Genomic DNA, 20,008 nt, shown 5'->3' with positions numbered 1-20,008 from the left:
AGTCAAATGAATACTTTTCAAGTGGACTCCAGGGCACAGATGGGGTCACATTCTGAACATGGGGTTTGCACTTTAGGCTCTTTTTGTCAGGAACAAGCATTCTAGGCAGTGACGTAGAGTCCCAGGCTAGCCCATGTGAGGAAGCTAATACATGAGGGAGTTCCCAGGCTTCCCAAGTCCCTGTTCAGGCACCATCCAAGGGACTGGGTCTCCCTTTCTTGTTTGCCTGCTGTACCACAGCACTACACGTTCTGGGATTGCTTATGGATGGTGAGGGCAAGTCAGGGCAGGGACTTAAAGGAGTGATGGTAGGGAAGGGGCCAGAGACTGCTTCCTGGGTGTGACTTGGGATCCCTTTTGTCATCCTTTCCCTAAGCCTCCATCCCATACTATCCCCAAACCCTTCGAGCAGCTGGTCCGAGACTGCACCTAGCAAAGGGATGGAGGGATCGTCGGAAGGATCCGTGAGATGTGCTTGGAAATGATCATAGCCAGCATTTATTGAGCACTTGGAGTATGCCAGGCCTTATGGACACAATAACTGAGACAGTCCTCCCAAGAGACCTGTGAGAGCTGAGGGAAGGAAGGCCAGGGAGGTATGCCATTTGGCCAAGGTCTCACGAGCAGGAAGTGCTGCCCTCATCGCGGGAACTCACATTTGCCCTGATTGTCCCACCCTGGCCACTCAGATGACACTGTTAGTCTTCTTGGGAGGTCACTTTGCTTTTGATTTCCTGTGGCCTGTCCAACCTGCCAGCGTCCCCACACCTCCTCTTGCCCAACTGGTAATTCCACAAGGGCAGGGACCGTGTAAAACATTTTTCTCCTCACTTCTTCCTCAGAACTCAGCACAGTGGCTCACAGTCAGTGTTCAATGAAATAAAATGTGTCGATTGATTCTTTTGTCCAATTAAGACCCAGGGTTCACATGTCAGTTTGCTCGGGTGGCCATAACAAAGTACCACAGCCTGGATGGCTTAAATGATGGAAATGTATTCTCTTAGGATCCTAGAGGTTGGGGCTCTGAGAGCCAGACGTTGGCAGGGTCGGTTTCTTCTGAGGCCTTTCCCTTTGGCTTGTAGACCACTCTTTTCTGCCTGTGACCTCACATGGTCTCCCTTATGTGTGTGTCGGTGTCCTAATCTCCTCTTGATCTCATTTAACCTCAGTTACCTCTTTAAAGATCCTATCTCCCAATACCGTCATATGCTGAGGTATTGGAGGTCAGGACTTCAACATAAGAATTTGGGGGTGAGGGATCCCTGGGTGGCGCAGCGGTTTAGCGCCTGCCTTTGGCCCAGGGCGCGATCCTGGAGACCTGGGATCGAATCCCACGTCGGGCTCCCGGTGCATGGAGCCTGCTTCTCCCTCTGCCTGTGTCTCTGACTCTCTCTCTCTCTCTCTCTGTGTGTGACTATCATAAATAAATTAAAAAAAAAAAAAAAAAGAATTTGGGGGTGAGAGTTGGGCAGGAAACACAATTCAGGCTATAACATTCCATTTGTAGCAGGGAGAGTCTTTGCTGCTCCTTATCCCAACCCTGGGCACGTCACACACGCTCTGGAAAAGCTTAGGGGTGGACATCAGGACTTCTCTGAGAGGCCAGTGAAGACAGGGGCACCTTGTCAGCCTCAAACCAGGCCTCCTAGAGCAGTTTCTTCCTTGCCACAAACGGACAGGTCTGGGACAGTTGCCAAAGGTCCCGACAGGCCAGATGGGATTGGGAGAGAAGTGGGCTTCAGAATAGTTTTTCCAGGGTTCCTCTGGGGAGAGTGATGTGAGAACCCAAAGCCTGAAAAATAGACAAAATGTTTGTGACCACTCACATTTTGTTTATAGGAAAAATATGTTGTTTTTAGGAATCACAAGACTAGCAGCTCCAATAACAGTGACGTTCAGCAATTTCTCCGAGGAACTTACACTGCGTGATGGATTCAGTGTCACCAGGCTTTACGTGCTACAAAACAGAGGCCGGCTATCATTTCATATCAGATTGGATACACTAAATCGCAGCAGCGCACTGAGTAGACCAGTCACTCCTAGAACTCCTGAATCCTGGGGCTGATAAGGGCATAGGGGGGTAGGTGCTGACAGAGCATGGTGTTCTACAAGCTTCAAGCCAGGCCATGGGGCTCTGGAAGGGAGTATAGTAACATCCTAGGTCCTATCTTTCTGGAACTCTGGGACTAGTTTTGTGGGGAAAGCATTAGATAAGCCACAGCAATGACGTGTGTTGCAGTTTCTGCTAGGGAAAGTCTGGGGGGCTGGGGCTGCGGGCTGCCAGAGAAAGCCTTCCTAAGGAAGCCATGCCCAACCTAAAGATTGAAGGATGAGTAGGAATCAGTCAGGCAAAGAGCATGGAAGACAATTAAATCAGACAGAGGAATGCCACGTGAAGGGGTTTAGAGTCCAACAAGGCTGTCAAGTTTTTAAGGAAACAGAAGACTCCAGGGTAGCATAAGGGGAAATCTTTGAGCGAGATGAGCCTGGAGAGGCTGAGGGAAGGCAGCCCATGCAGGGCCCTGAGGCTACACTCAGGGCTATAGTCTTTACTCTGCAGTGAGAATGGGAAGGCACTGAGGAGTGCTTTGAGGAGCAAGAGGACATGGCCAGGCCTGTTGTATTTATTTATTTATTTATTTATTTATTTATTTATTTATTTATTTATATAAATTTATTTTTTATTGATGTTCAATTTGCCAACATATAGCATAACACCCAGTGATCATCCCATCAAGTGCCCCCCTCAGTGCCCGTCACCCAGTCACCCCACCCCCTGCCCACCTCCTCTTCCACCACCCCTAGTTCGTTTCCCAGAGTTAGGAGTCTTTCATGTTCTGTCTCCCTTTCTGATATTTCCCACTCATTTTTTCTCCTTTCCTTTTTATTCCCTTTCACTATTTTTTATAGTCCCCAAATGAATGAGACCTTATAATGTTTGTCCTTCTCCGATTGATTTATTTCACTCAGCATAAAGATGAATGGATAAAGAAGCTGTGGTCTCTGTATACAATGGAATATTCCTCAGCCATTAGAAACGACAAATACCCACCATTTGCTTCGAGGTGGATGGAACTGGAGGGTATTATGCTGAGTGTTATATTTAAAATAGTCTGCCTGCTATGTGGGTAATGGGCTGAAGGGGTCACAATAAGATCCAAGAGATAAGGTACGAGGCTATGCCGTCATCCAAGCAAGAGGTGGTGATGGCACTGGCTGGGGTAGTGACAGAGGAGACAGAGAGAAGTAGACTACTGAGAAGCTTTTTGCTCAAACACTGAATAATATATTGAGGATATTGTATCAGGGTTCTCCAGAGACACAGAACCAGTAGGAGTCGTATACAGAGATAGAGAGTTGGACTTATGGGCACCCCCCGCTTTTCAAAAGTTTGCTTTATGCCACTTGGGTTTTATGAAAGACCTGCATTAGCACCTGTTTTCGCTAACTGAAAGAAGCCAGCAGAAGATTTTTGCTTTTATAAAAATAGGCCAAAAGCAACAGTAGCATCCATCGTCCAACATTTGTCTTGGAGTGATCTGGTCCACGGGCTGTGTGCACCCGGAGCAGCAGGAGCCACACCACCAGGCTCTTTCCTCACCAGCTGCACTTGGTGCCTCAGTATCCAGCTGCCACAGCTTTGAACTGTGTCTGTGAGCATCTGTGCTTTATCTGTTTTAAAAAGTTTATACTGAAATTCCATGGTTAACATACAGTGTCATATTAGTTTCAGGTGGACAATGTAGTGAGTCAACACTTCTATATGTCACCCCATGCTCATTACGGCATGTGAGCTCCTTTTGTTCTATTCGAGCTCTTAATGGATTGGGTGATGTTCATTCACACTGGGGAGGGCCATCTGCTTACTGAGTCCATTGATTCAAATGTTGATATCATACAGAAACACCCTCACAGACACACCCAGAAACAAGGCTTAATCTGGGCACCCCACGGTCCAGTCAAGGTGACACGTAAAATTTACTATCACAGGTGGGATGGGACTATGCATAGTGACTGATTGGTTGGGATGGGTAGGGAGGAGTCCCAGATGACTCTGAGGCTTAGAGGCTCAGATTGAGGCATAAAACCATTCAATGGGAAGGGTCATAGCAGAGGAAGAGTAGGTCGGGGGAGCATGCGAAGTGTGTGGTGTGGAGTGTGTCTGAGGGGACTAAGGCGGGAGGACTAGGGTCAAGTTACCATAAAGATGATAAACATACCCAAAGTTACTTGTACAATTACACTGAATGAAATTCTTTGCTAATGAGGAAAGAATCCAACATAAGCAATTGAAAAAAAAATGCTGCATAGTTAAGTCTTTCTCACATCCCATCACCCTGACATTTTTTGTATTTGTCACTCTCCCATGTTTATAGACCTTTGTGATTATACCGGACACTTCGGTAATCCAAGACAAACTTCCTATTTTTACCAGCAGATTAGCAAACTGGATCCCATCTTCAACCTTTGCCATGAAAACTGATATATTCCCAGTATCTGGAGATTAAGACATTGACATCTTTCGGGGGGGGGGGGGGAGGTATTATTCTGCTTACCGGAATTCTATTCACTTTATCATCTAAAAAAGATTATACAAAAAGGATGATAAATGAAGTCTTGTGTATGAACCCATGAGCCAGGAAAGAGGCCAGAGGCAGGGGGAAAAACCATGGGGGTGCAGAGTCCTGGAAACCAAGAGGAGAGAATGTTTCTAGAAGGAGAAAGGACAATGATGTGAAATGCTTCCAAGAAGTCAAGTAAGATGAAGAGTGGAGTGGGCTCATGGGATGGAGCCGGGAGGTCAGTGGTGGCTTTGGCCTGGTGCAGTTTCAATTGAGTTGCAGATGAGAAAGGCAGACTAGAATGAGGAGATGAATGTCTGGGAGGTAAAGGAGCAGAGACAGTGTGCATGCACAGTGGGGGTGACACTTTCAAGGAGTTGAGAAAGGACAGTAGCATAAGTAAGTGAGACAAGATACTAAGGGAAGACAGTTTTTTCCCCTTTTTAAAATTTTCAGGTCATTTCATTTATTTATTTATTTATTTTTAAAAAATATTAATTTACTTATTCATGAGAGAACAGAGAGAGGCAGAGACATAGGCAGAGGGAGAAGCAGGCTCTGTGCAGGGAGCCCGACATGGGACTCGATCCCAGGACTCCAGGATCACGCCCTCAGCTGAAGGCTCAACCACTGAGCCACCCAGGGATCCCAGGTCATCTTACTTCAACAACTACCTAATGAGCTCCTACCATGAGTCAGGTCTTATGCCAAGTGCATGGGAGACAGAGTGGTGAGTGAGGCTGACAAGGTCTCTGCCCTAATGGAACCAACATCCCCATGCTGGGAAAGAAGTGATGATATTTCCTTGTTGAAGAGAATTATCTTAGCAAGGGGGGAGAAGCTGAAGGCCTTGGAGAGCGCAGAGCTGGGTTACTGATAGAGCTGGAGATGAGCCCAAGTACAGGGGGCCACCAACCTTGCTAGCAGCACTGCAGCTCATCTATTGTAACGAGCAAGGAGGAGGCTTTGTGGCCTCTGTGAGAATCCCAGCAGCTGGGCTTCAAGCACTAACTCTAGTAGGAGCTCAGTGTTTCATATGCCATGCCTCGTGACCCGCCTTTTCCCAACAGAACCACCAAGGCACGTTGCTACTAAGTGAGGAGCTAGGCCTCCAACCCTAAGGGCTTGTGGGGAGGGGACAGCTGGACTTCAGAGCCTGGGCTCTGATCCACCGCTGTCTTGGGAGAGTGAAGGGCAGGGCAAGGGGGGACGGGGCTGGAGGAGGCTTGCTGAGGCTCTCCTGAGCCAGTCCCCCCCCCTGGGGCCTTCTCCTCTTCTCCGAGGACCCCAGGTCACCTGTCTGAAGCCACTGGTTTGCGTCTAAGCCCTGCCACCGAATTGCTAAGTGAACTGGGCCCAGGTTGTGCATCTAAAATGGGGGATAGGGGATCCCTGGGTGGCTCAGCGGTTTGGCGCCTGCCTTAGGCCCAGGGCGCGAATCATGGTGACCCAGGATCGAGTCCTACGTCGGGATCCCGGCATGGAACCTGCTTCTCCCTCCTCCTCTCTCTCTCTATATATATATGTCTATCATAAATAAATAAATTAATAATAAATAAATAAATAAATCTTTTAAAAAAATAAAATAAAATGGGGGATAACAGGAAAAGTATCTACTTGTCTACAGCTTCTCAGGCCTGTCTTTCTCACCTTGGGTTTTTCCTCTCTTCCACCTTGTTCTCTGGCTCAGAAGAGCTGCCATTGCTTATGCTTTTGAGCTGGTCAGTGTCTGAGACTTTGCACCACTTTTTTCCACCTCTTCATTATTGTTGGCCATTTTCCTTTGGCTTCTGATTCTCCTGAATTGTACATACACTTCACGTCTCAGTCATTGGACATAGAAACAATTGAGAGCAGATGCATCTCAATCTGGGGAGTCACCCTGCAAACAAGAAGGCTGCGGGTTCTGTGAGGTCACCTTATCTGACACCGTTGCCTCTAGCTAGGATCAGGAAGGAAGGCCTTTCCCACCCACTCCAAGGATTCCCTGCACATGGGGCAAAAGTGAGTGGCAAGCAGACAACTAAATCCCTCTCGGTTTCCAAATCTGCTGCCAGCTTTTGGGGCAAGGGATTCTCAGGCCAGTGGAGAGAAGACATGAACAACAGAGACAGCAGCCGGCTCCACCGGGAGGCAGAAGGCAAGCTTCCCAGTGTTTGCTCTTCAGGGCTGCTCTGTCCCACGTCCACGTGCACACAGGGCAGTCCTGAGTTCCCCACCAGGTGCCTAGCTAGCAACACTTGAGTTCTCCTGTGGGGGCTGCCCCAGGGGCTGCAGGGAGAGACATGGCTGCTGAGACATAAGCTTGTCAGTCTGGGCTGCGGCTGTGTCAGTGTCTTTACCCCACTTCTGCTGGGGCTGCTCCCTCCAGGGTGGACCAGTTTGGGAGGTGGGGTGTGTGACCAGCATTTCCACCCAGTCCAAGCCACCTCGGGAAGCAGTGAGCTGTCCTGGAGGTGTGTAGGCAGAGGCTGTCGGTCTTGGGGACAAGAGTCAGTCTCTTGCTCTTAGGTTGACAAAGCTCAAGAGAGTACCTACGACCCTTCCAGGAAGGCAGAGTGTAGCCGGATTCAGGGCAGGACTGCCAAAAAAATGAGCCCCTGTTACCGTCCCTCAGACCCATGGGCTTTCTGCCTTCCTGTCTATTTGTTCTTGTCTGCCCTCTAAGCATAAGTTCCACGAAGACAGGAAACTTGTCCCTGGTCTCAGGGCTTGGCACCGAGTCAGTCGTGATTCATGACAGTCATACTGAATGAGAGAGGCCCACATTTGGAAATTGAGGAGCTCTCTATAACCTCCTGCTGGTGGCCCTGTCTCTGCAGGGGCGGGGGGATGAGTCTGAAGGGTTGCCCCCACATGCTCCTGCCACTTATTTCTCCCTCTCTGCTTATGAAGTGACTCAAGTTTAGGCATCTGTCCTTCCTGTCTCTTTAAGGAACGGAGGGACAGCTGCAAGGCTGCACTAGTTCCCCTTCCCCTTCCCTTCTGGTTGGGGAGGCCCTGGGGCTCCAGGGATGACATCAGTGCCAGCTGCTTCCAGGAGCAGGAAGGAGAATTGTTTATAGGTTCATAAGTTTCATTAACAAGTGGAGAGGAAACTCCCAGATGCCTGGGATCTGAGTTTGCAGCCCCAATCAGGTTACTCGCTTGGCCTGAAACTGGACTCTGAGCAGAGCTGGGATGTCATGGACCATTGTGCCCATTGGCTTTGAATGGTCTCTTCCCTAGAACCCGGATATTGGCTTCGAATGGTCTCTTCCCTAGAACCCGGATATGAGAAAGTGGATAAAAGCAGAGCTGCTAAAAAAAAAAAAAAAAAAAAGCAGAGCTGCTCTGTGTGAAGAGAGGCTGGAGGCTGCCTTGAAGCCCAAGTAGCCTCAACATACCTCCCTGCAACAGTAAAACATAGTTTAAAACTGGGTTTTGCCCAATCTTCCATGTGAAGATGGGAAACAGATGCTCAGAGCTTGGGAAACAACTAGCCTAAGTTGCCCCGGTGTCACTCCCAGGTGTGCTGATCCTGGCCTGGGTTCCTGTCACCCTCTACTGCTACTTGCCAGGGAGGTGGGAGCAGGCGGTGCACAGCACTGCCGGGCCCCATGCTTGTCAGGAATCTGAGTCCAGCACATGGCTGGCTGAACAGATGGAAAAGGCCAGTGGTTGGAAGGCATTGGCGGAGGCCTGCGCTCCAGCAGGCAGAGGGACAGACAGACGTAAGACAAAGGCAGGCAGACAGGCAGGCAGCAGCCGGAGTCAGACACCTGCTCTGTGGGGGGCTGGATGCTCTCTAGATTTCAGCACAAACGAGGATGCAATTAACTGGATTTGTTTGGCCCCCAGTGGAGGCTCTGTGCTCATGATCACCTTTAGTGAAAAAGATGATATGTTTTCTTTGGAGACGTTTAGCTTGAAGGGAGGGGGAGCTTTCATCCCCATGTTTTTCTGTTAATAAAACCACTCTTATTTTAATAAGGATCCAAGCCCTCCAGCAGACAGTTCATGGGAAAGAAATACAGAAAAATCAATAAACATATTAAAAATTGCTCAGGTTTATTCATAATTAAAGCAATAAAGTTAAGGCAACAATAAGATAGATATCATTTTCTACCCATCATACCAATGCCTTTTAGAAAGTCTCATAATACCTCCTGCTGATAAGGCTCTGAAGAAAACAGAACTTTCTTCCACTTGGTGAGGTCCCACCTGCTGCAGTCTCTTAGGAGGGGCATGGAGATTATTGGTCAATATTAGCAAAAATCGTCAACATGCACACCCTAGAACCCCACAATTCCACTTCTAGGCACCCGCCCTACAAAAATATTTACATATGTGTGCAAAGAGGCATGTCCAGGAACGCTCACTGCATCTTGTTTATAAAAGCGAAAAGCTTTAGACACCTAAAATGTCCACGAACAGGTCAATAAACAGGGGCGCAGCTGTGCAGCAAAAGCTGTGTTTCAAAGACGTGAGGGAGATTTGTTCTGACATGCAAGATCCCCAAGGCACGCTGTGCACTTAAAAAAGCAACTTGCATATTTCTCAATAAACTGGGGGGAAATTCCACAAAACCCTTTTAAGAAAAGTGATAGACAAGAACCCCCTGTCCTTCCCTTCATGTAAATGTATACATGTAAGGTCACACACTTCTATCCATTTTTCTTTTTACCTTTTATAAGGGTTTTCCTAATATGTGTCAGGTACTTGGAAAAAAAAAGAAAAAAAAAAGCCAACCAAAACCAACAGTCAACTGCGGAACAGCACGTACCTCAAATGTATGATCTCATTTGTGTAGAGCACTGCAAACGTATACACACATCTCGGCCAGATGTTCTCTGGGCCCCTCCTTCCTCTTTCCAGAGGCATCTGTCTAATCTCCAGGGTGAAAAGAGCTTTGTGTTTTCTGGCCTTCTTCTTTGGGAGCCTTCCACTGGGGTCTAGGTCTCTGTAGCCCCCCACCTTCACTAAGCATGAGCCATTTTCTCAGGCGCCATAAGGCTTGGCCCAGTCCCCTGTGCTCTAGGGATTTTCCAGGCCTCGGGCCCCAAGGTTGTCACACTAGGCAGTGGAGGCTTCCCAGCCACGCTGTAAGGTAGGGATTGTTAGCTCCATCGTCCAGTGTGGAGACAGAGGCCCAAAGAAAGGAAAGACTTGATCAAGGCCAAATCGTGAGATCATGATTAGAATGGGCAGAGCACAGGGGCTGCCAGAGATAAAATAAAGGATACACAGTCAATTGTGAATATCAGATAAACCGTGAGAATACATCTTCAGTGTAAGTTTGTCTCAAACGTTGCGCAGAGTGTACTCACACTAGGAACTTACTTGTCCTGGGACCCGTGGGTGGCTCAGTGGTTGAGCACCTGCCTTTGGCCCAGAGCGTGATCCTGGGGTCCTGGGATTGAGTCCCGCATCTGGGGCCCCTCTGCAGGGAGCCTGCTTCACCCTCTGCCTGTGTCTCTGCCTCTCTGTCTCTGTGTCTCTCATGAATAAATAAGTACAATCTTTAAAAAAAAAAAGAAACTTACTTGTCCTTTATCTGAAATTCAAATTTAGTTGGCGGTTTGTATTTGTATTTGCTCAGTCTGGCAGCCCTGGCCAGCAGAAGCCTATGGTTCCTGCTTCCCAGGCTCCTGGGTCCCCCCAAAGCACACTTCTCCACTCTTAAGGTGGCCTTCCAGAAAGCTCGGATTTCATTGCAGCTGCTCCACTGGATCTGGGAAGGGCTTCCTCAGGGCCTTCAGGAATGCAGGCAGGGCCTGGGTCTGCTGGGCTCCAGATTAGTCCCAGTGCTGGACAGGTGGGGCCAGGGAGGGGGCCAGGCAGTCCAGACCATGTCACCCTCTCTAGGCAAGTTGCAGCCCTTCCTTTTCTCTCTCACACTTTCCTTCCTCCCTCCTCCTTCCCTGCTTCCTCCTCTTCTTCCCTCCTCTTCCTGGCCCCAGCTGGGCTTGGTTCCTTTTGCAAATCACCTCCTCTTCCCCCCAGGGACTCTGGAGCTATTCCCTAGAGCCCAGGGTTCACCTCTGGTGATTGTATCAGTCAGGGTTCTCTAGAGAAAAAAAACCAGTAGGACTTATGTCAGTACATGTATGTATGTGCAAATGCCTATGTGTGTGTATACAGAGATTTATTTTGAGGAATTGGCTCCTGCCATTATGGGGCTTGCAAGGGCAAAATCTGCAGGGCAGGCCTGCACATTGGAATCTGAGGCAGGGAGAGATGCTGCAGTCTTTAAAAAAAATTGTTTTTTTTTTTTTAAAGTTTGAGCATAGTCCACATACAATGTTACATTAGTTTCAGGTGTACAATATAGTGATTCAACAAGTTTGTACATTATGCTATGCTCAGTACAATTGTAGCTGACACCCGTCACCATACAATGTTATTTTAATATCACTGACTCCGTGTTCCTGGTGTTCCTGCCGTGCTTTTTACTCCCATGATTTATTCCTTCCATATCTCCCACTCCCCTGGACCTATTTTGCCCATCCCCTACCCCCCTCGTCTCTGGAAATCAGCAGTTTGTTCTTTGTATTTATAGGTCTGAATGTGCTTTTTGTTTGTTGTTTTCGACTCCACATATGAGTGGAATCATATGGTATTTGTCTTTCTCTGTCTGACTTATTTCACTTAGCATAATACCCACTAGGTCCATCTACATTGTCACAAACAGCGTGATTTCATCTTTTTTAATGTTTGCACAATATTCCACTGTATGTGTATATGTCATGTCTTCCTCATTCGATATCCAATATTCTTATTGATGGACACTTAGGTCACTCTGTATCTGGGCTGTTGTAAATAATGCTGCCATAAAAATAGGGGTGCATATGTCTTTTCACATTAGTGTTTTCATTTTCTTTTTTTATTGTTGTTTTGTTTCATTTTCTTTTTTTAAGATTTTTTTAAATGTATTTATTTACTCACGAGAGGCAGAGAGAGAGAGAGAGAGAGAGAGAGAGAGGCAGAGACACAGGCAGAGGGAGAAGCAGGCTCCATGCAGGGAGCCCGACATGGGACTCGATCCGGTCTCCAGGATCACACCCTGGGCTGAAGGTGGCGCTAAACCGTTGAGCCACCGGGGCTGCCCTTTGTTTCATTTTCTTTAGGTAAATACCCAGTAGTGGGATTATTGTTTCATACAGTATTTCTATTTTTAATTTTTTGAGGAAACTCAATTCTATTTTCCATAGTGGCTGCACCAATTTGCATTCCCACCAACCGTGCGTGAGGGTTCCTTTTTTTTTCCATGTCCTCACCAACACTTGTTTCTTGTATTGTTGATTTTAGCCATTCTCACAGGGGTGAGGTGATACCTCATGGTGGTTTTGATTTGCATTTCCCTGATGATGAGTGATGCTGAGCATCTTTTCACATGTCTGTTGGCCATCTGTATGTCTTCTTTGGAAATAAGTCTATTCAGGTCCTCTGCCCCTTCTTAAATTGGATTTTTTTGTTTTTCTAGTGCTGAGAGTTGTATCAGTTCTTTATATATTTTGCATTTTAACCCCTTCTCAGATACATCATTTGCCCATATCTTTTCCCATTCACTAGGTTGCCTTTCTGTTTTGTTGACAGGTTCCTTTACTGTGCCAAAGCTTTGTATTCTGATTTAGTCCCAGGAGTTTTTGTTTGCTTTTGTTTCCCGATGTTGCATTCTTGAGCAAAATTTCTTCTTCGCTGGAAAACCTCAGTCTTTGCTCTTCAGGCCTTTCAACTCATTAAATGAGGCCTATCCACATTATCAAGGATTAGTAATGTCTTTTACTTAAAGTCCACAGAGTGCAAATGTCAACCAAAGCTCCAAAATAACTTCATAGCAACACCTAGACTAGTGTTTGATGGAATAACTGGGAACTATAGGCTACCCAACGAACAGATAAACTTGACCCTCACAGTGGTCTAATCATTAGGGAAGCTGAGAGAGAATTTGGACTTAGACCAGGGACTGCAGGGCCTGCCTGGGGACAGTGGGCCCTCCAGTGGCTACAGGTAGATCCCTTCTTTCCTGCCCTTCCCTCCTTAGATTCTCATGGTTCCTGCTCAGACTGACCCAAGGCATTAAAAGGCCATCTCCCCTGGGAACTCTACATTGGGGGGAAACAAGATGTGCTCTGTAGAGGATGCCTCCTGAGGGGAGCTGTGGCCTGAAATACTTGCCAGAGCTGGGCTTGCAGAAGCCACAACAAGTTTGGGATCTAACCCTGTTCTGGCTACTGACTGGCTTTGGGGTCCTGTGCCAGTATCTACCTCTCTTTAGAAATGATGGAGAGTAGATCCCACTGGCCCCTCAATGGGGCCAAATCATGTGACCCGAGAGCCAGGGTAGTTCTCACAGGCAAAGTTTCTGAGATAAGTATCAGAAACTCCTCCTCCTAAGTTGCTTACAGAGTAGCAGGGGAGAAGACTGTGAACCAAGCCAATAAGATACAACAGGAACACAAGGTGCTGGGTCCAAGGCCTGAGTCCTGTGGGAGAGTGTGGCTCCACCCCCATGGCCAGATATATCTTCCTCGAGCTCCTGCCCCTGGAAGAGCAGACTTTCCAAGAGTCTGCTCTGTGCCCGGCTTCCTGTGTATCCTGGCTATAGCTTAATAGCTAAGCGCTAGCTGTGATGGCAGGAGGCCCCCCTACTATCAAGGAGGAGATGGAAACATCCATCGCTGAAGAGCTGGTTCCTGGAAACTATGGGAAAAGCCAGGAGCACCTGGTGATAGCAGGTGAGGAGCCCCTGTAATGTCCCTTTCCTTTGGGTGTCTGCACCCAGTCACATGTGTTGGAGAAGGTGTGTTCATGGCTGGGAAGAGTCATATATATGCAAGTATGTGTGGCTATGTGTGTGTCTGTGCCTTGGTGTGCGTATACCTGTATTTGTGCCTTGATGAACAGGAAGCTGGGGGGGAAAGGTATTGATGATGTGAACATTTTGAAGCCTGTGAGAGAGTAGGATGGGATCCACATGTGTGGTCCTTATCTCCCCCTGTCCAAGCTACCACTGTGTTTATGGCAAAGTATCCAGAGCGCTCAATTTATAAGATCATTCAGACCAATTCTCTCTCCTTTTTAATGCCTTTTCCTCCTTTAGAGTAAAATCCAAACTCCTTTCCTTGATCTACAAGAGCCAGCCAATGCCACCTCCTCAATATATTTCATGCTGTGGTATGATGACCCACAGCACACTGCATTTATACTTGTCCTCATAATACCCGAAGGCTGATTCTTCCTGATAGCCTTTGTGTTGACTGCTACCTCTGCCTGGGATGCTGTTTTCCTAGATTTTCCATGGCTGCCATCATTTTTGTCTTTCAGGTCTCTGCCTCACAGGTGTTTCTGGCTTTTCTAGAAGTAGCCCTTCCTTCCACCATGTTGCCCTGTTCTTATCATTTTGGGAGCATGTATCTCTTGATCTGAGTTAACACTGATAGATTATACCCATTTTGCACCCCTCACTTCAGCTAAGCACACATAGACAGTTGATTACTAGATTGCTGAGATCTTGTGTCTTGGTCATTGCTCTCCCTCCAGTAACCTAGCCCAGAGTTTGGCCCTCAAGAAATACTTACTAAACTTTTAAACAAATGAACAGACTGAGGCTTGGGATCTGCCAGGGGACAACAGTGAATGAATATTGAATGACTCCTAAGAAGTTTGGGTACCTTATCCTCTTTCTGGTGTGTCCTGTGTCCAGGAAGCCTTGGTATAGCCTCTATGGGTGTTTCTGGGGCCTCTCTTCTTTTGCCTAGAAATGATGGAGCATGGATCCCAGTCTGTGGGTGCTTCTCAGCGGCGACAGAAGGCGGATCCAAAGGCTGCTGGCTCTGCTGCAGGTCAATCGGGTTGGAATATGACTGGCAACCGGAGCAAGAAAGCGGTACTGTATGGAGTCCTTGGCATGCAGTGGCTAGGCTGGGGTTGGGACAACAGACTAAAGGGGCTCCAGCTTCATGACGGTAGGTTGAGCAGAGCCAGATGTTGACTTGGGGCCAAAGGAAAAAGCTTTTGTGTACCAGTGAGGCAATGAAGGCAGGGATGTCCTTTGAGAGGTCAGGGCCATCCTTTGGTAGGCTGGGAGCTCAACCTTGGGTTTCCAGAACACCGGATTCACATATTCCTTGGGGACTACATATACACTTTATTTTGCAAAACTCTATTGTGTGTGAAATGACACTTTCCTTTATAAATAAATAATTCTATATGTATATTTCCTTCCTATATCTATATTATCTATATTATCTATATAAATTATAACTATATAAATTATTTAATTATCAACTAAATAATCAGCCTGGAATCATGAGAATCATTGATGAATAAAAGGAAGGAAGGATAGGAAAGAAAGAATCTGTCTGTAGCCATTGGAGGCCCCACTGTCCCCATACAGGTCCTACAGTCTCTGGTCTAAGTCCAAATTCTCCCTCAGCTTCCCTAATGATTAGATCACTATGAGGGTCAAGTTTACCTGTTTGTTGGGTAGCCTGTAGTTCCCAGTTATTCCATCAAACACTAGTCTAGGTGTTGCCATGAAGGCATTTTGGAATTTATTTTATTTTATTTTTATTTTTATTTTTTTTAAAGATTTATTTATTTATTTATGATAGAGAGAGAAAGAGAGAGGCAGAGACACAGGAGGAGGGAGAAGCAGCTCCATGCACCGGGAGCCCGATGCGGGACTTGATCCCGGGACTCCAGGATCGCGCCCTGGGCCAAAGGCAGGCACTAAACCGCTGAGCCACCCAGGGATCCCCATCATTTTGGAATTTTAGTTAGCATCTACACTCTGTGGACTTTAAGTAAAAGACATTAGTAATCCTTGATACTGTAGATGGACCTCATCTACGCTATTAAATAGAAATATACATACATAAAACAATATGATTCTCAAGTCTGGAAAAAGATTAAGACAAGTTAGGTTCCTATGTTCCCTGGCTGTTAGGAAATCCAATCAATTGAATCTGACCATTATGTAGCCAATCCTTTAAAGTACATTTAATGTGGGTTAAGAAAAGCTCTGGAAAACTGGCAGGTACACTGTTACAAAGGATACTGGGAAAAGGTGGTCATTTTGGAGAGGAGGGAGACCTGAGTGTTCTAGGGAATCCCGTGAGATCTCTCACTGTGTAGCCAATCCTTTAGGTTACATTCACTGCTAAGTGAGGAGAAGCTTTGGAAACATGGTTGCTATACTGTTGCAAAAGTTGCTGGAAAAAGAGAACCCAGTTGGAGAGGAGAGGGACCTGACTGTTGAAGGGAGTCATCTGAGTTTCAAGTTCTGTATCCAATCTGTTCCACACTTTCACTGTGAGGGAGGGAAAGCTTTAGAAAAATGGTTGTTATACTGTTGCAAATGTTACTGGGAAAAGGCAACTCGGTTGCAGAGGAAGGGAAACCCAGTGTTCTTGGAAATCATCTGAGTCTCATTGTTCTGTAGCTAATCCTTTAAGCTACATTCACTCTGGGTGAGGGAATGTTCTAGAAAAAAAATGGCAGCCATATTGTTGCAAAGATTACTGGGAAAAGGTAGCCATGTTGGAGGAAGGATGACTCGACTATTCTAGGGAATCAGTTGAGTCAGGTAGTTCTGTAGCAGATTCTGTTAGCCAGAGTCACCATGGTTGTTACACTGTTGCAGAAGCTAGTGGGGAAAGTCAATAAGATTGGAGATTCCGGAGGCCTGGCTGTTCTAGGGAATGAGATATGATAAATGCCTAAGTGATTCCACTGCCAATGAATAAAGAGAAAAAGAGCTCCCAGAGACCTCTTGGGAATGGAAATAAGCTAGAAATACTGAATTGGTTTCGTCTCCAATGGCAGAAGTCAAATCAGGTTGCTCCAGCAGGTCAGGCTCCAGCAAGCCACCCATGCCCATGAGATTGAGGCAGAATGGGATGAGGGGGGGCAGTGGGGAGATATAATATCTGGATTAATTACAGTTACCTTTTAGGACCACAGGAATACTTTAAAAAGAAACAGCTGATATACTGATATATATTATATACTAAATATATTGAATTTAGAAATTAGACATTTAGAAATAAGAAATTTACCAATTCTATTTATCATTGACTTTTGAGCACCTCCCCCCCCAAATGGAACTACCACCACCTTTGACAGAATCACAGCATGAAAGGCCAAAATTTCATGATAGTGTTTTGCTGATTTGGGTGTTGAGGAAGTAGTGTGCCTTGAAGAGTAAATGAAAATAAAAATAACACTATTTGAAGTAGTAGGCAGAAGCTAGGAGTTAATGAAGTTCATAGATTTTCTTAATCTCCATCAAAGTGCTAGCTATAAAATTCTTATATATTATTATGCATATAATTCTAAATTCACAACCATTCCTGGCTTTATTTATTTTATTTTTAAAAGATTTTATTTTTCTATTCATGAGAGACAGAGAGAGAGAGAGGCAGAGATACAGGCAGAAGCTGGCTCCATGCAGAGAGCCTGACGTGGGACTCAATCCCGGGTCTCCAGGATCACACCCTGGGCTGATGGCAGTGGTGCTAAACCTTTGAGCCACCCTGGCTGCCCCCATTCCTGGCTTTAAATGACTGCTCTGCAACTTACCTGTTGTGTGACTTGGACAAGTAACATGACCTCTCTGTGTCTCAGTTTTCCAATCTTTCAAAATGAGATGATAGTGATACCTATTTTGAGGGGTTGTGATGAGGATTTAATGGTTTGATGTTGGTTAGGGCTTAGAGAATGACATGTGGCATGTGTGAAACCAAATAGCTTGTGACATTTTTCTTCTTGCATTGGAAGCCCAGAGCTGAGATTTGAACCCAGGTGGGTCTGGCACATTCTGTTCCTCTAGCCCACACTAGTTCCTCAAGGCATGACATACCCTAGCCCCAGAGCTGTGGGCCAGACACATCCACTCCAGATACGGATAAAAATGACAGCTGCTGAGATGGCTGTGCTCACTCAGGGACTCAGAGATGTGCTCACTCAGAGACTCAGAGACTCAGAGACTCAGAGTCTCCCAGTGGCCAGAGTTCTATCCTGAGCTCCAACACTTACTGTGTGTCCTTGAAAAGTCCAGTCGTTTGCCAAGCCTCAATTTACTCAGCTCTAAAACTGAGTTTTTCTATTCTCCTCTCTGACTCAGCTGATGTCTGCATGTGACAGCATTGGCAGAGAACAGGGATCCTTCCTTCCCCATCGTTTGGATGGCTAGAAGCTACTGAGGACCATGGTGTGGGTGGAGTGGTGACAGTTGGCCAACTTGTGGGATTCCCAGGCTCTTCTAGTGGTCTGAAGCTGCCAGTCCCTGATTCCAGAGGATCAGTTACCACATGACTCCTGATAGGGTACACCATTGGTCTTGGGTAGTGTGAGGCAGCTGCTCAGCTGAGACTGAGTAGGCTACTTTTACTGACCATTCCTTTCTTTAGGGGCCCCAGCTGCCATTACCCAGAATGTTGAGAGAACCAGGCCACGGTGATGCCCATTCCCAGGAGCATCCTCATGGCTTCCAAAACATGAGGTTCCATTATGAGCGGTAAGAAAGATCCCAGGCCCCTGCAGGAGGAAAGCTGGAGCTCTTTGGGCAGAAACCAGAGTGGATCAGATGGGCTAGCAAGCAGACTGACCAGAAAGGTGTTGTGAACAGCTGGCCATGCTTGGAATTCTGGGGCTCTGTTGCCCCCTCACCATCACTCATGAAACTCCTGGCCTCTTACCCATTTGTGGACTCTGAGTACCCTGAGCCTGGGCTAGGATGGCTTCCAGCCCTCAGCTCCCAGGACCTACTTACCTGGGAAGTGAAGGACTCAGGAAGACAGAGTCATTGTCTACAAAAGCCCCTGACTTTACCTGCTTGCCCTCATGGCCTTCCTATGCTCCCTGCCATGCCTGGCCAAGGACCACCAGCACCTCTGACCCTCCATCTTTTCTTCTTTCCCAGCAACCCAGAGACTGATATGATGACAGAGATTGGCCTAGAAGAGCTCAATGGACTGGAGATGGAAGTCATGAAAAGGCAGGTAAGTATCTCCCATGCCATGGACCCACTGGGAGGGTGGAAGGGGCAGGTGGGCCTCGGCAGCAACCAGACCACCCCCTTTGAAGTCATCTTAGCCTCTGGCAGTAGAGGTGAAGTCAAGCTCCCCTCCTTTCCCTCTTGGTCCTCGGGGCTCTCGTGTCCCATCTTGATGGCAGCCTCAGCTCTGTGTCTCTCCCTGAGATGTGTGGGGAGGGAATGGGAGAAGCCAAAAGGAGGATGAAGAGGCAACAGAAAAGGGTAGAAGTCTGTGCAGAGAGAATGTTGCTAAGAGGTCTGGCGGAGGTGTTGTCTTCCTAGGGACAGAGGACAGCAGGCCTGGAGGCACATCTGCTCTGGTGGCCCTGTTCAGCCTCTGGGTGTCACCCATCCTGGAGCCCTCACTCTGGAGGTGCTGGCTGCTTCCCAGGACTGCAACGCCTTCCCCCAACTCCCCAGGCACAGCTGGGACAGGCTGGCTTCCTCCACACAACTGGGGTTTGGAACCCCAACCAGGGGCCTAGGCCGCTGCGCCTGCCAACACAGGTGGTCCGGCCCTTGGGCCGACCCCAGCCCCTGGTTTCAGAGGCTCTGCCTGCTTCTCACCCAGAGGGCAGCAAAGCCCCTTCCTGTACTAAGTTCGTACTTTCCCCAGGGGTGAGCCATGGGCTCCCCCGTCACTCACTCACCAGCCCCTCGTCCATACAGCTGCAGGTGATCACCAGCCGCCTGCGAGCCCTGGAGGACCAGGGCGCCACCTGGCGCCACAGGGAAGCTCTGTTCTTCACCGTGCTGGTGTCGGCCTGCATTGCCAACCTGTGGCTGTGGATGCGCCAGTGATGCCTCCAGCGCCCGAGCCCCTTTCTCCTTCCTCTTGCCTTTCCTCCCTGCCCCACTCTTGCTCGTGCTCCTTCCATCTCCCAGCAGCCCTTAGCAGCATCAGAGCCATTGTCCACCTCTCCCCCGCTGGCCTGGGGAGGCCTGTGCTGCCGGGAGGTCGGAAAAGGGCAGCGTCCTGCTGGCCCATCAGCGCTCCATGATCACCATCTGAGAGCTGAACCTTGCCAATGCACCCTCGGTGTCCCTTCCGCTCCATCGTCTGTGGCAGGGCCCTGGCTGCGCCTTCCCAGTTTTCTTCCACTTTGTGTACGGGGCTCTACACGCAGAACATGCTCAATAAACGCTTACTGATAGCAGCAAACCCTGGTGGCTGAGCTTCTTTCATCCGGGATTCATGTAGGGACAGCCCTTGTGGACAGTCACTGTTGCAGGGACTAGACTGATGCCCCACCCCAGGGGTCCTGGTCCCCTCCCCCCCAAGATCCCCTGCCCAGGCAGGGAGCCTTCTGAGGGGCAGGGCTTGGCAAGGTCCTTCCTGTTGGGCTCATGCCCATGAGTGCTCGTGGGGAAGCTATTCTTCCACAGTGTGTCCGGGCCAGGTGCTGCAAGGACTCAATCAGAG

General features: G+C 47.9%; 1 protein-coding gene and 1 long non-coding RNA gene across 2 annotated transcripts; one reads left to right on the top strand and one right to left on the bottom strand.

Moving 5' to 3' along the window:
• Nucleotides 1-475: 475 nt before the first annotated feature.
• Nucleotides 476-10,397, bottom strand: LOC140627462 (uncharacterized). The gene is made up of 2 exons (XR_012026187.1): nt 9,328-10,397; nt 476-1,792 (listed from the first exon to the last, which is right to left on the bottom strand). It is a non-coding gene; the product is annotated as an uncharacterized lncRNA (long non-coding RNA).
• A 2,682-nt stretch (nt 10,398-13,079) lies between these two features.
• FATE1 (fetal and adult testis expressed 1) lies at nt 13,080-19,747 on the top strand. The gene is made up of 5 exons (XM_072815325.1): nt 13,080-13,282; nt 14,306-14,433; nt 17,960-18,066; nt 18,472-18,550; nt 19,255-19,747. Exons 1-5 carry the CDS (start codon nt 13,177-13,179, stop codon nt 19,384-19,386), a joined length of 552 nt encoding a protein of 183 aa, XP_072671426.1. The 5' UTR covers nt 13,080-13,176; the 3' UTR covers nt 19,387-19,747.
• Nucleotides 19,748-20,008: the final 261 nt, after the last annotated feature.

Source organism: Canis lupus, chromosome X (assembly GCF_048164855.1).
Source record: "Canis lupus baileyi chromosome X, mCanLup2.hap1, whole genome shotgun sequence".
In the NCBI taxonomy this organism is placed as follows: domain Eukaryota; kingdom Metazoa; phylum Chordata; class Mammalia; order Carnivora; family Canidae; genus Canis; species Canis lupus.
Note: the sequence above shows the minus strand (reverse complement) of the source record. Positions and strands in the feature narration are given on the sequence as shown.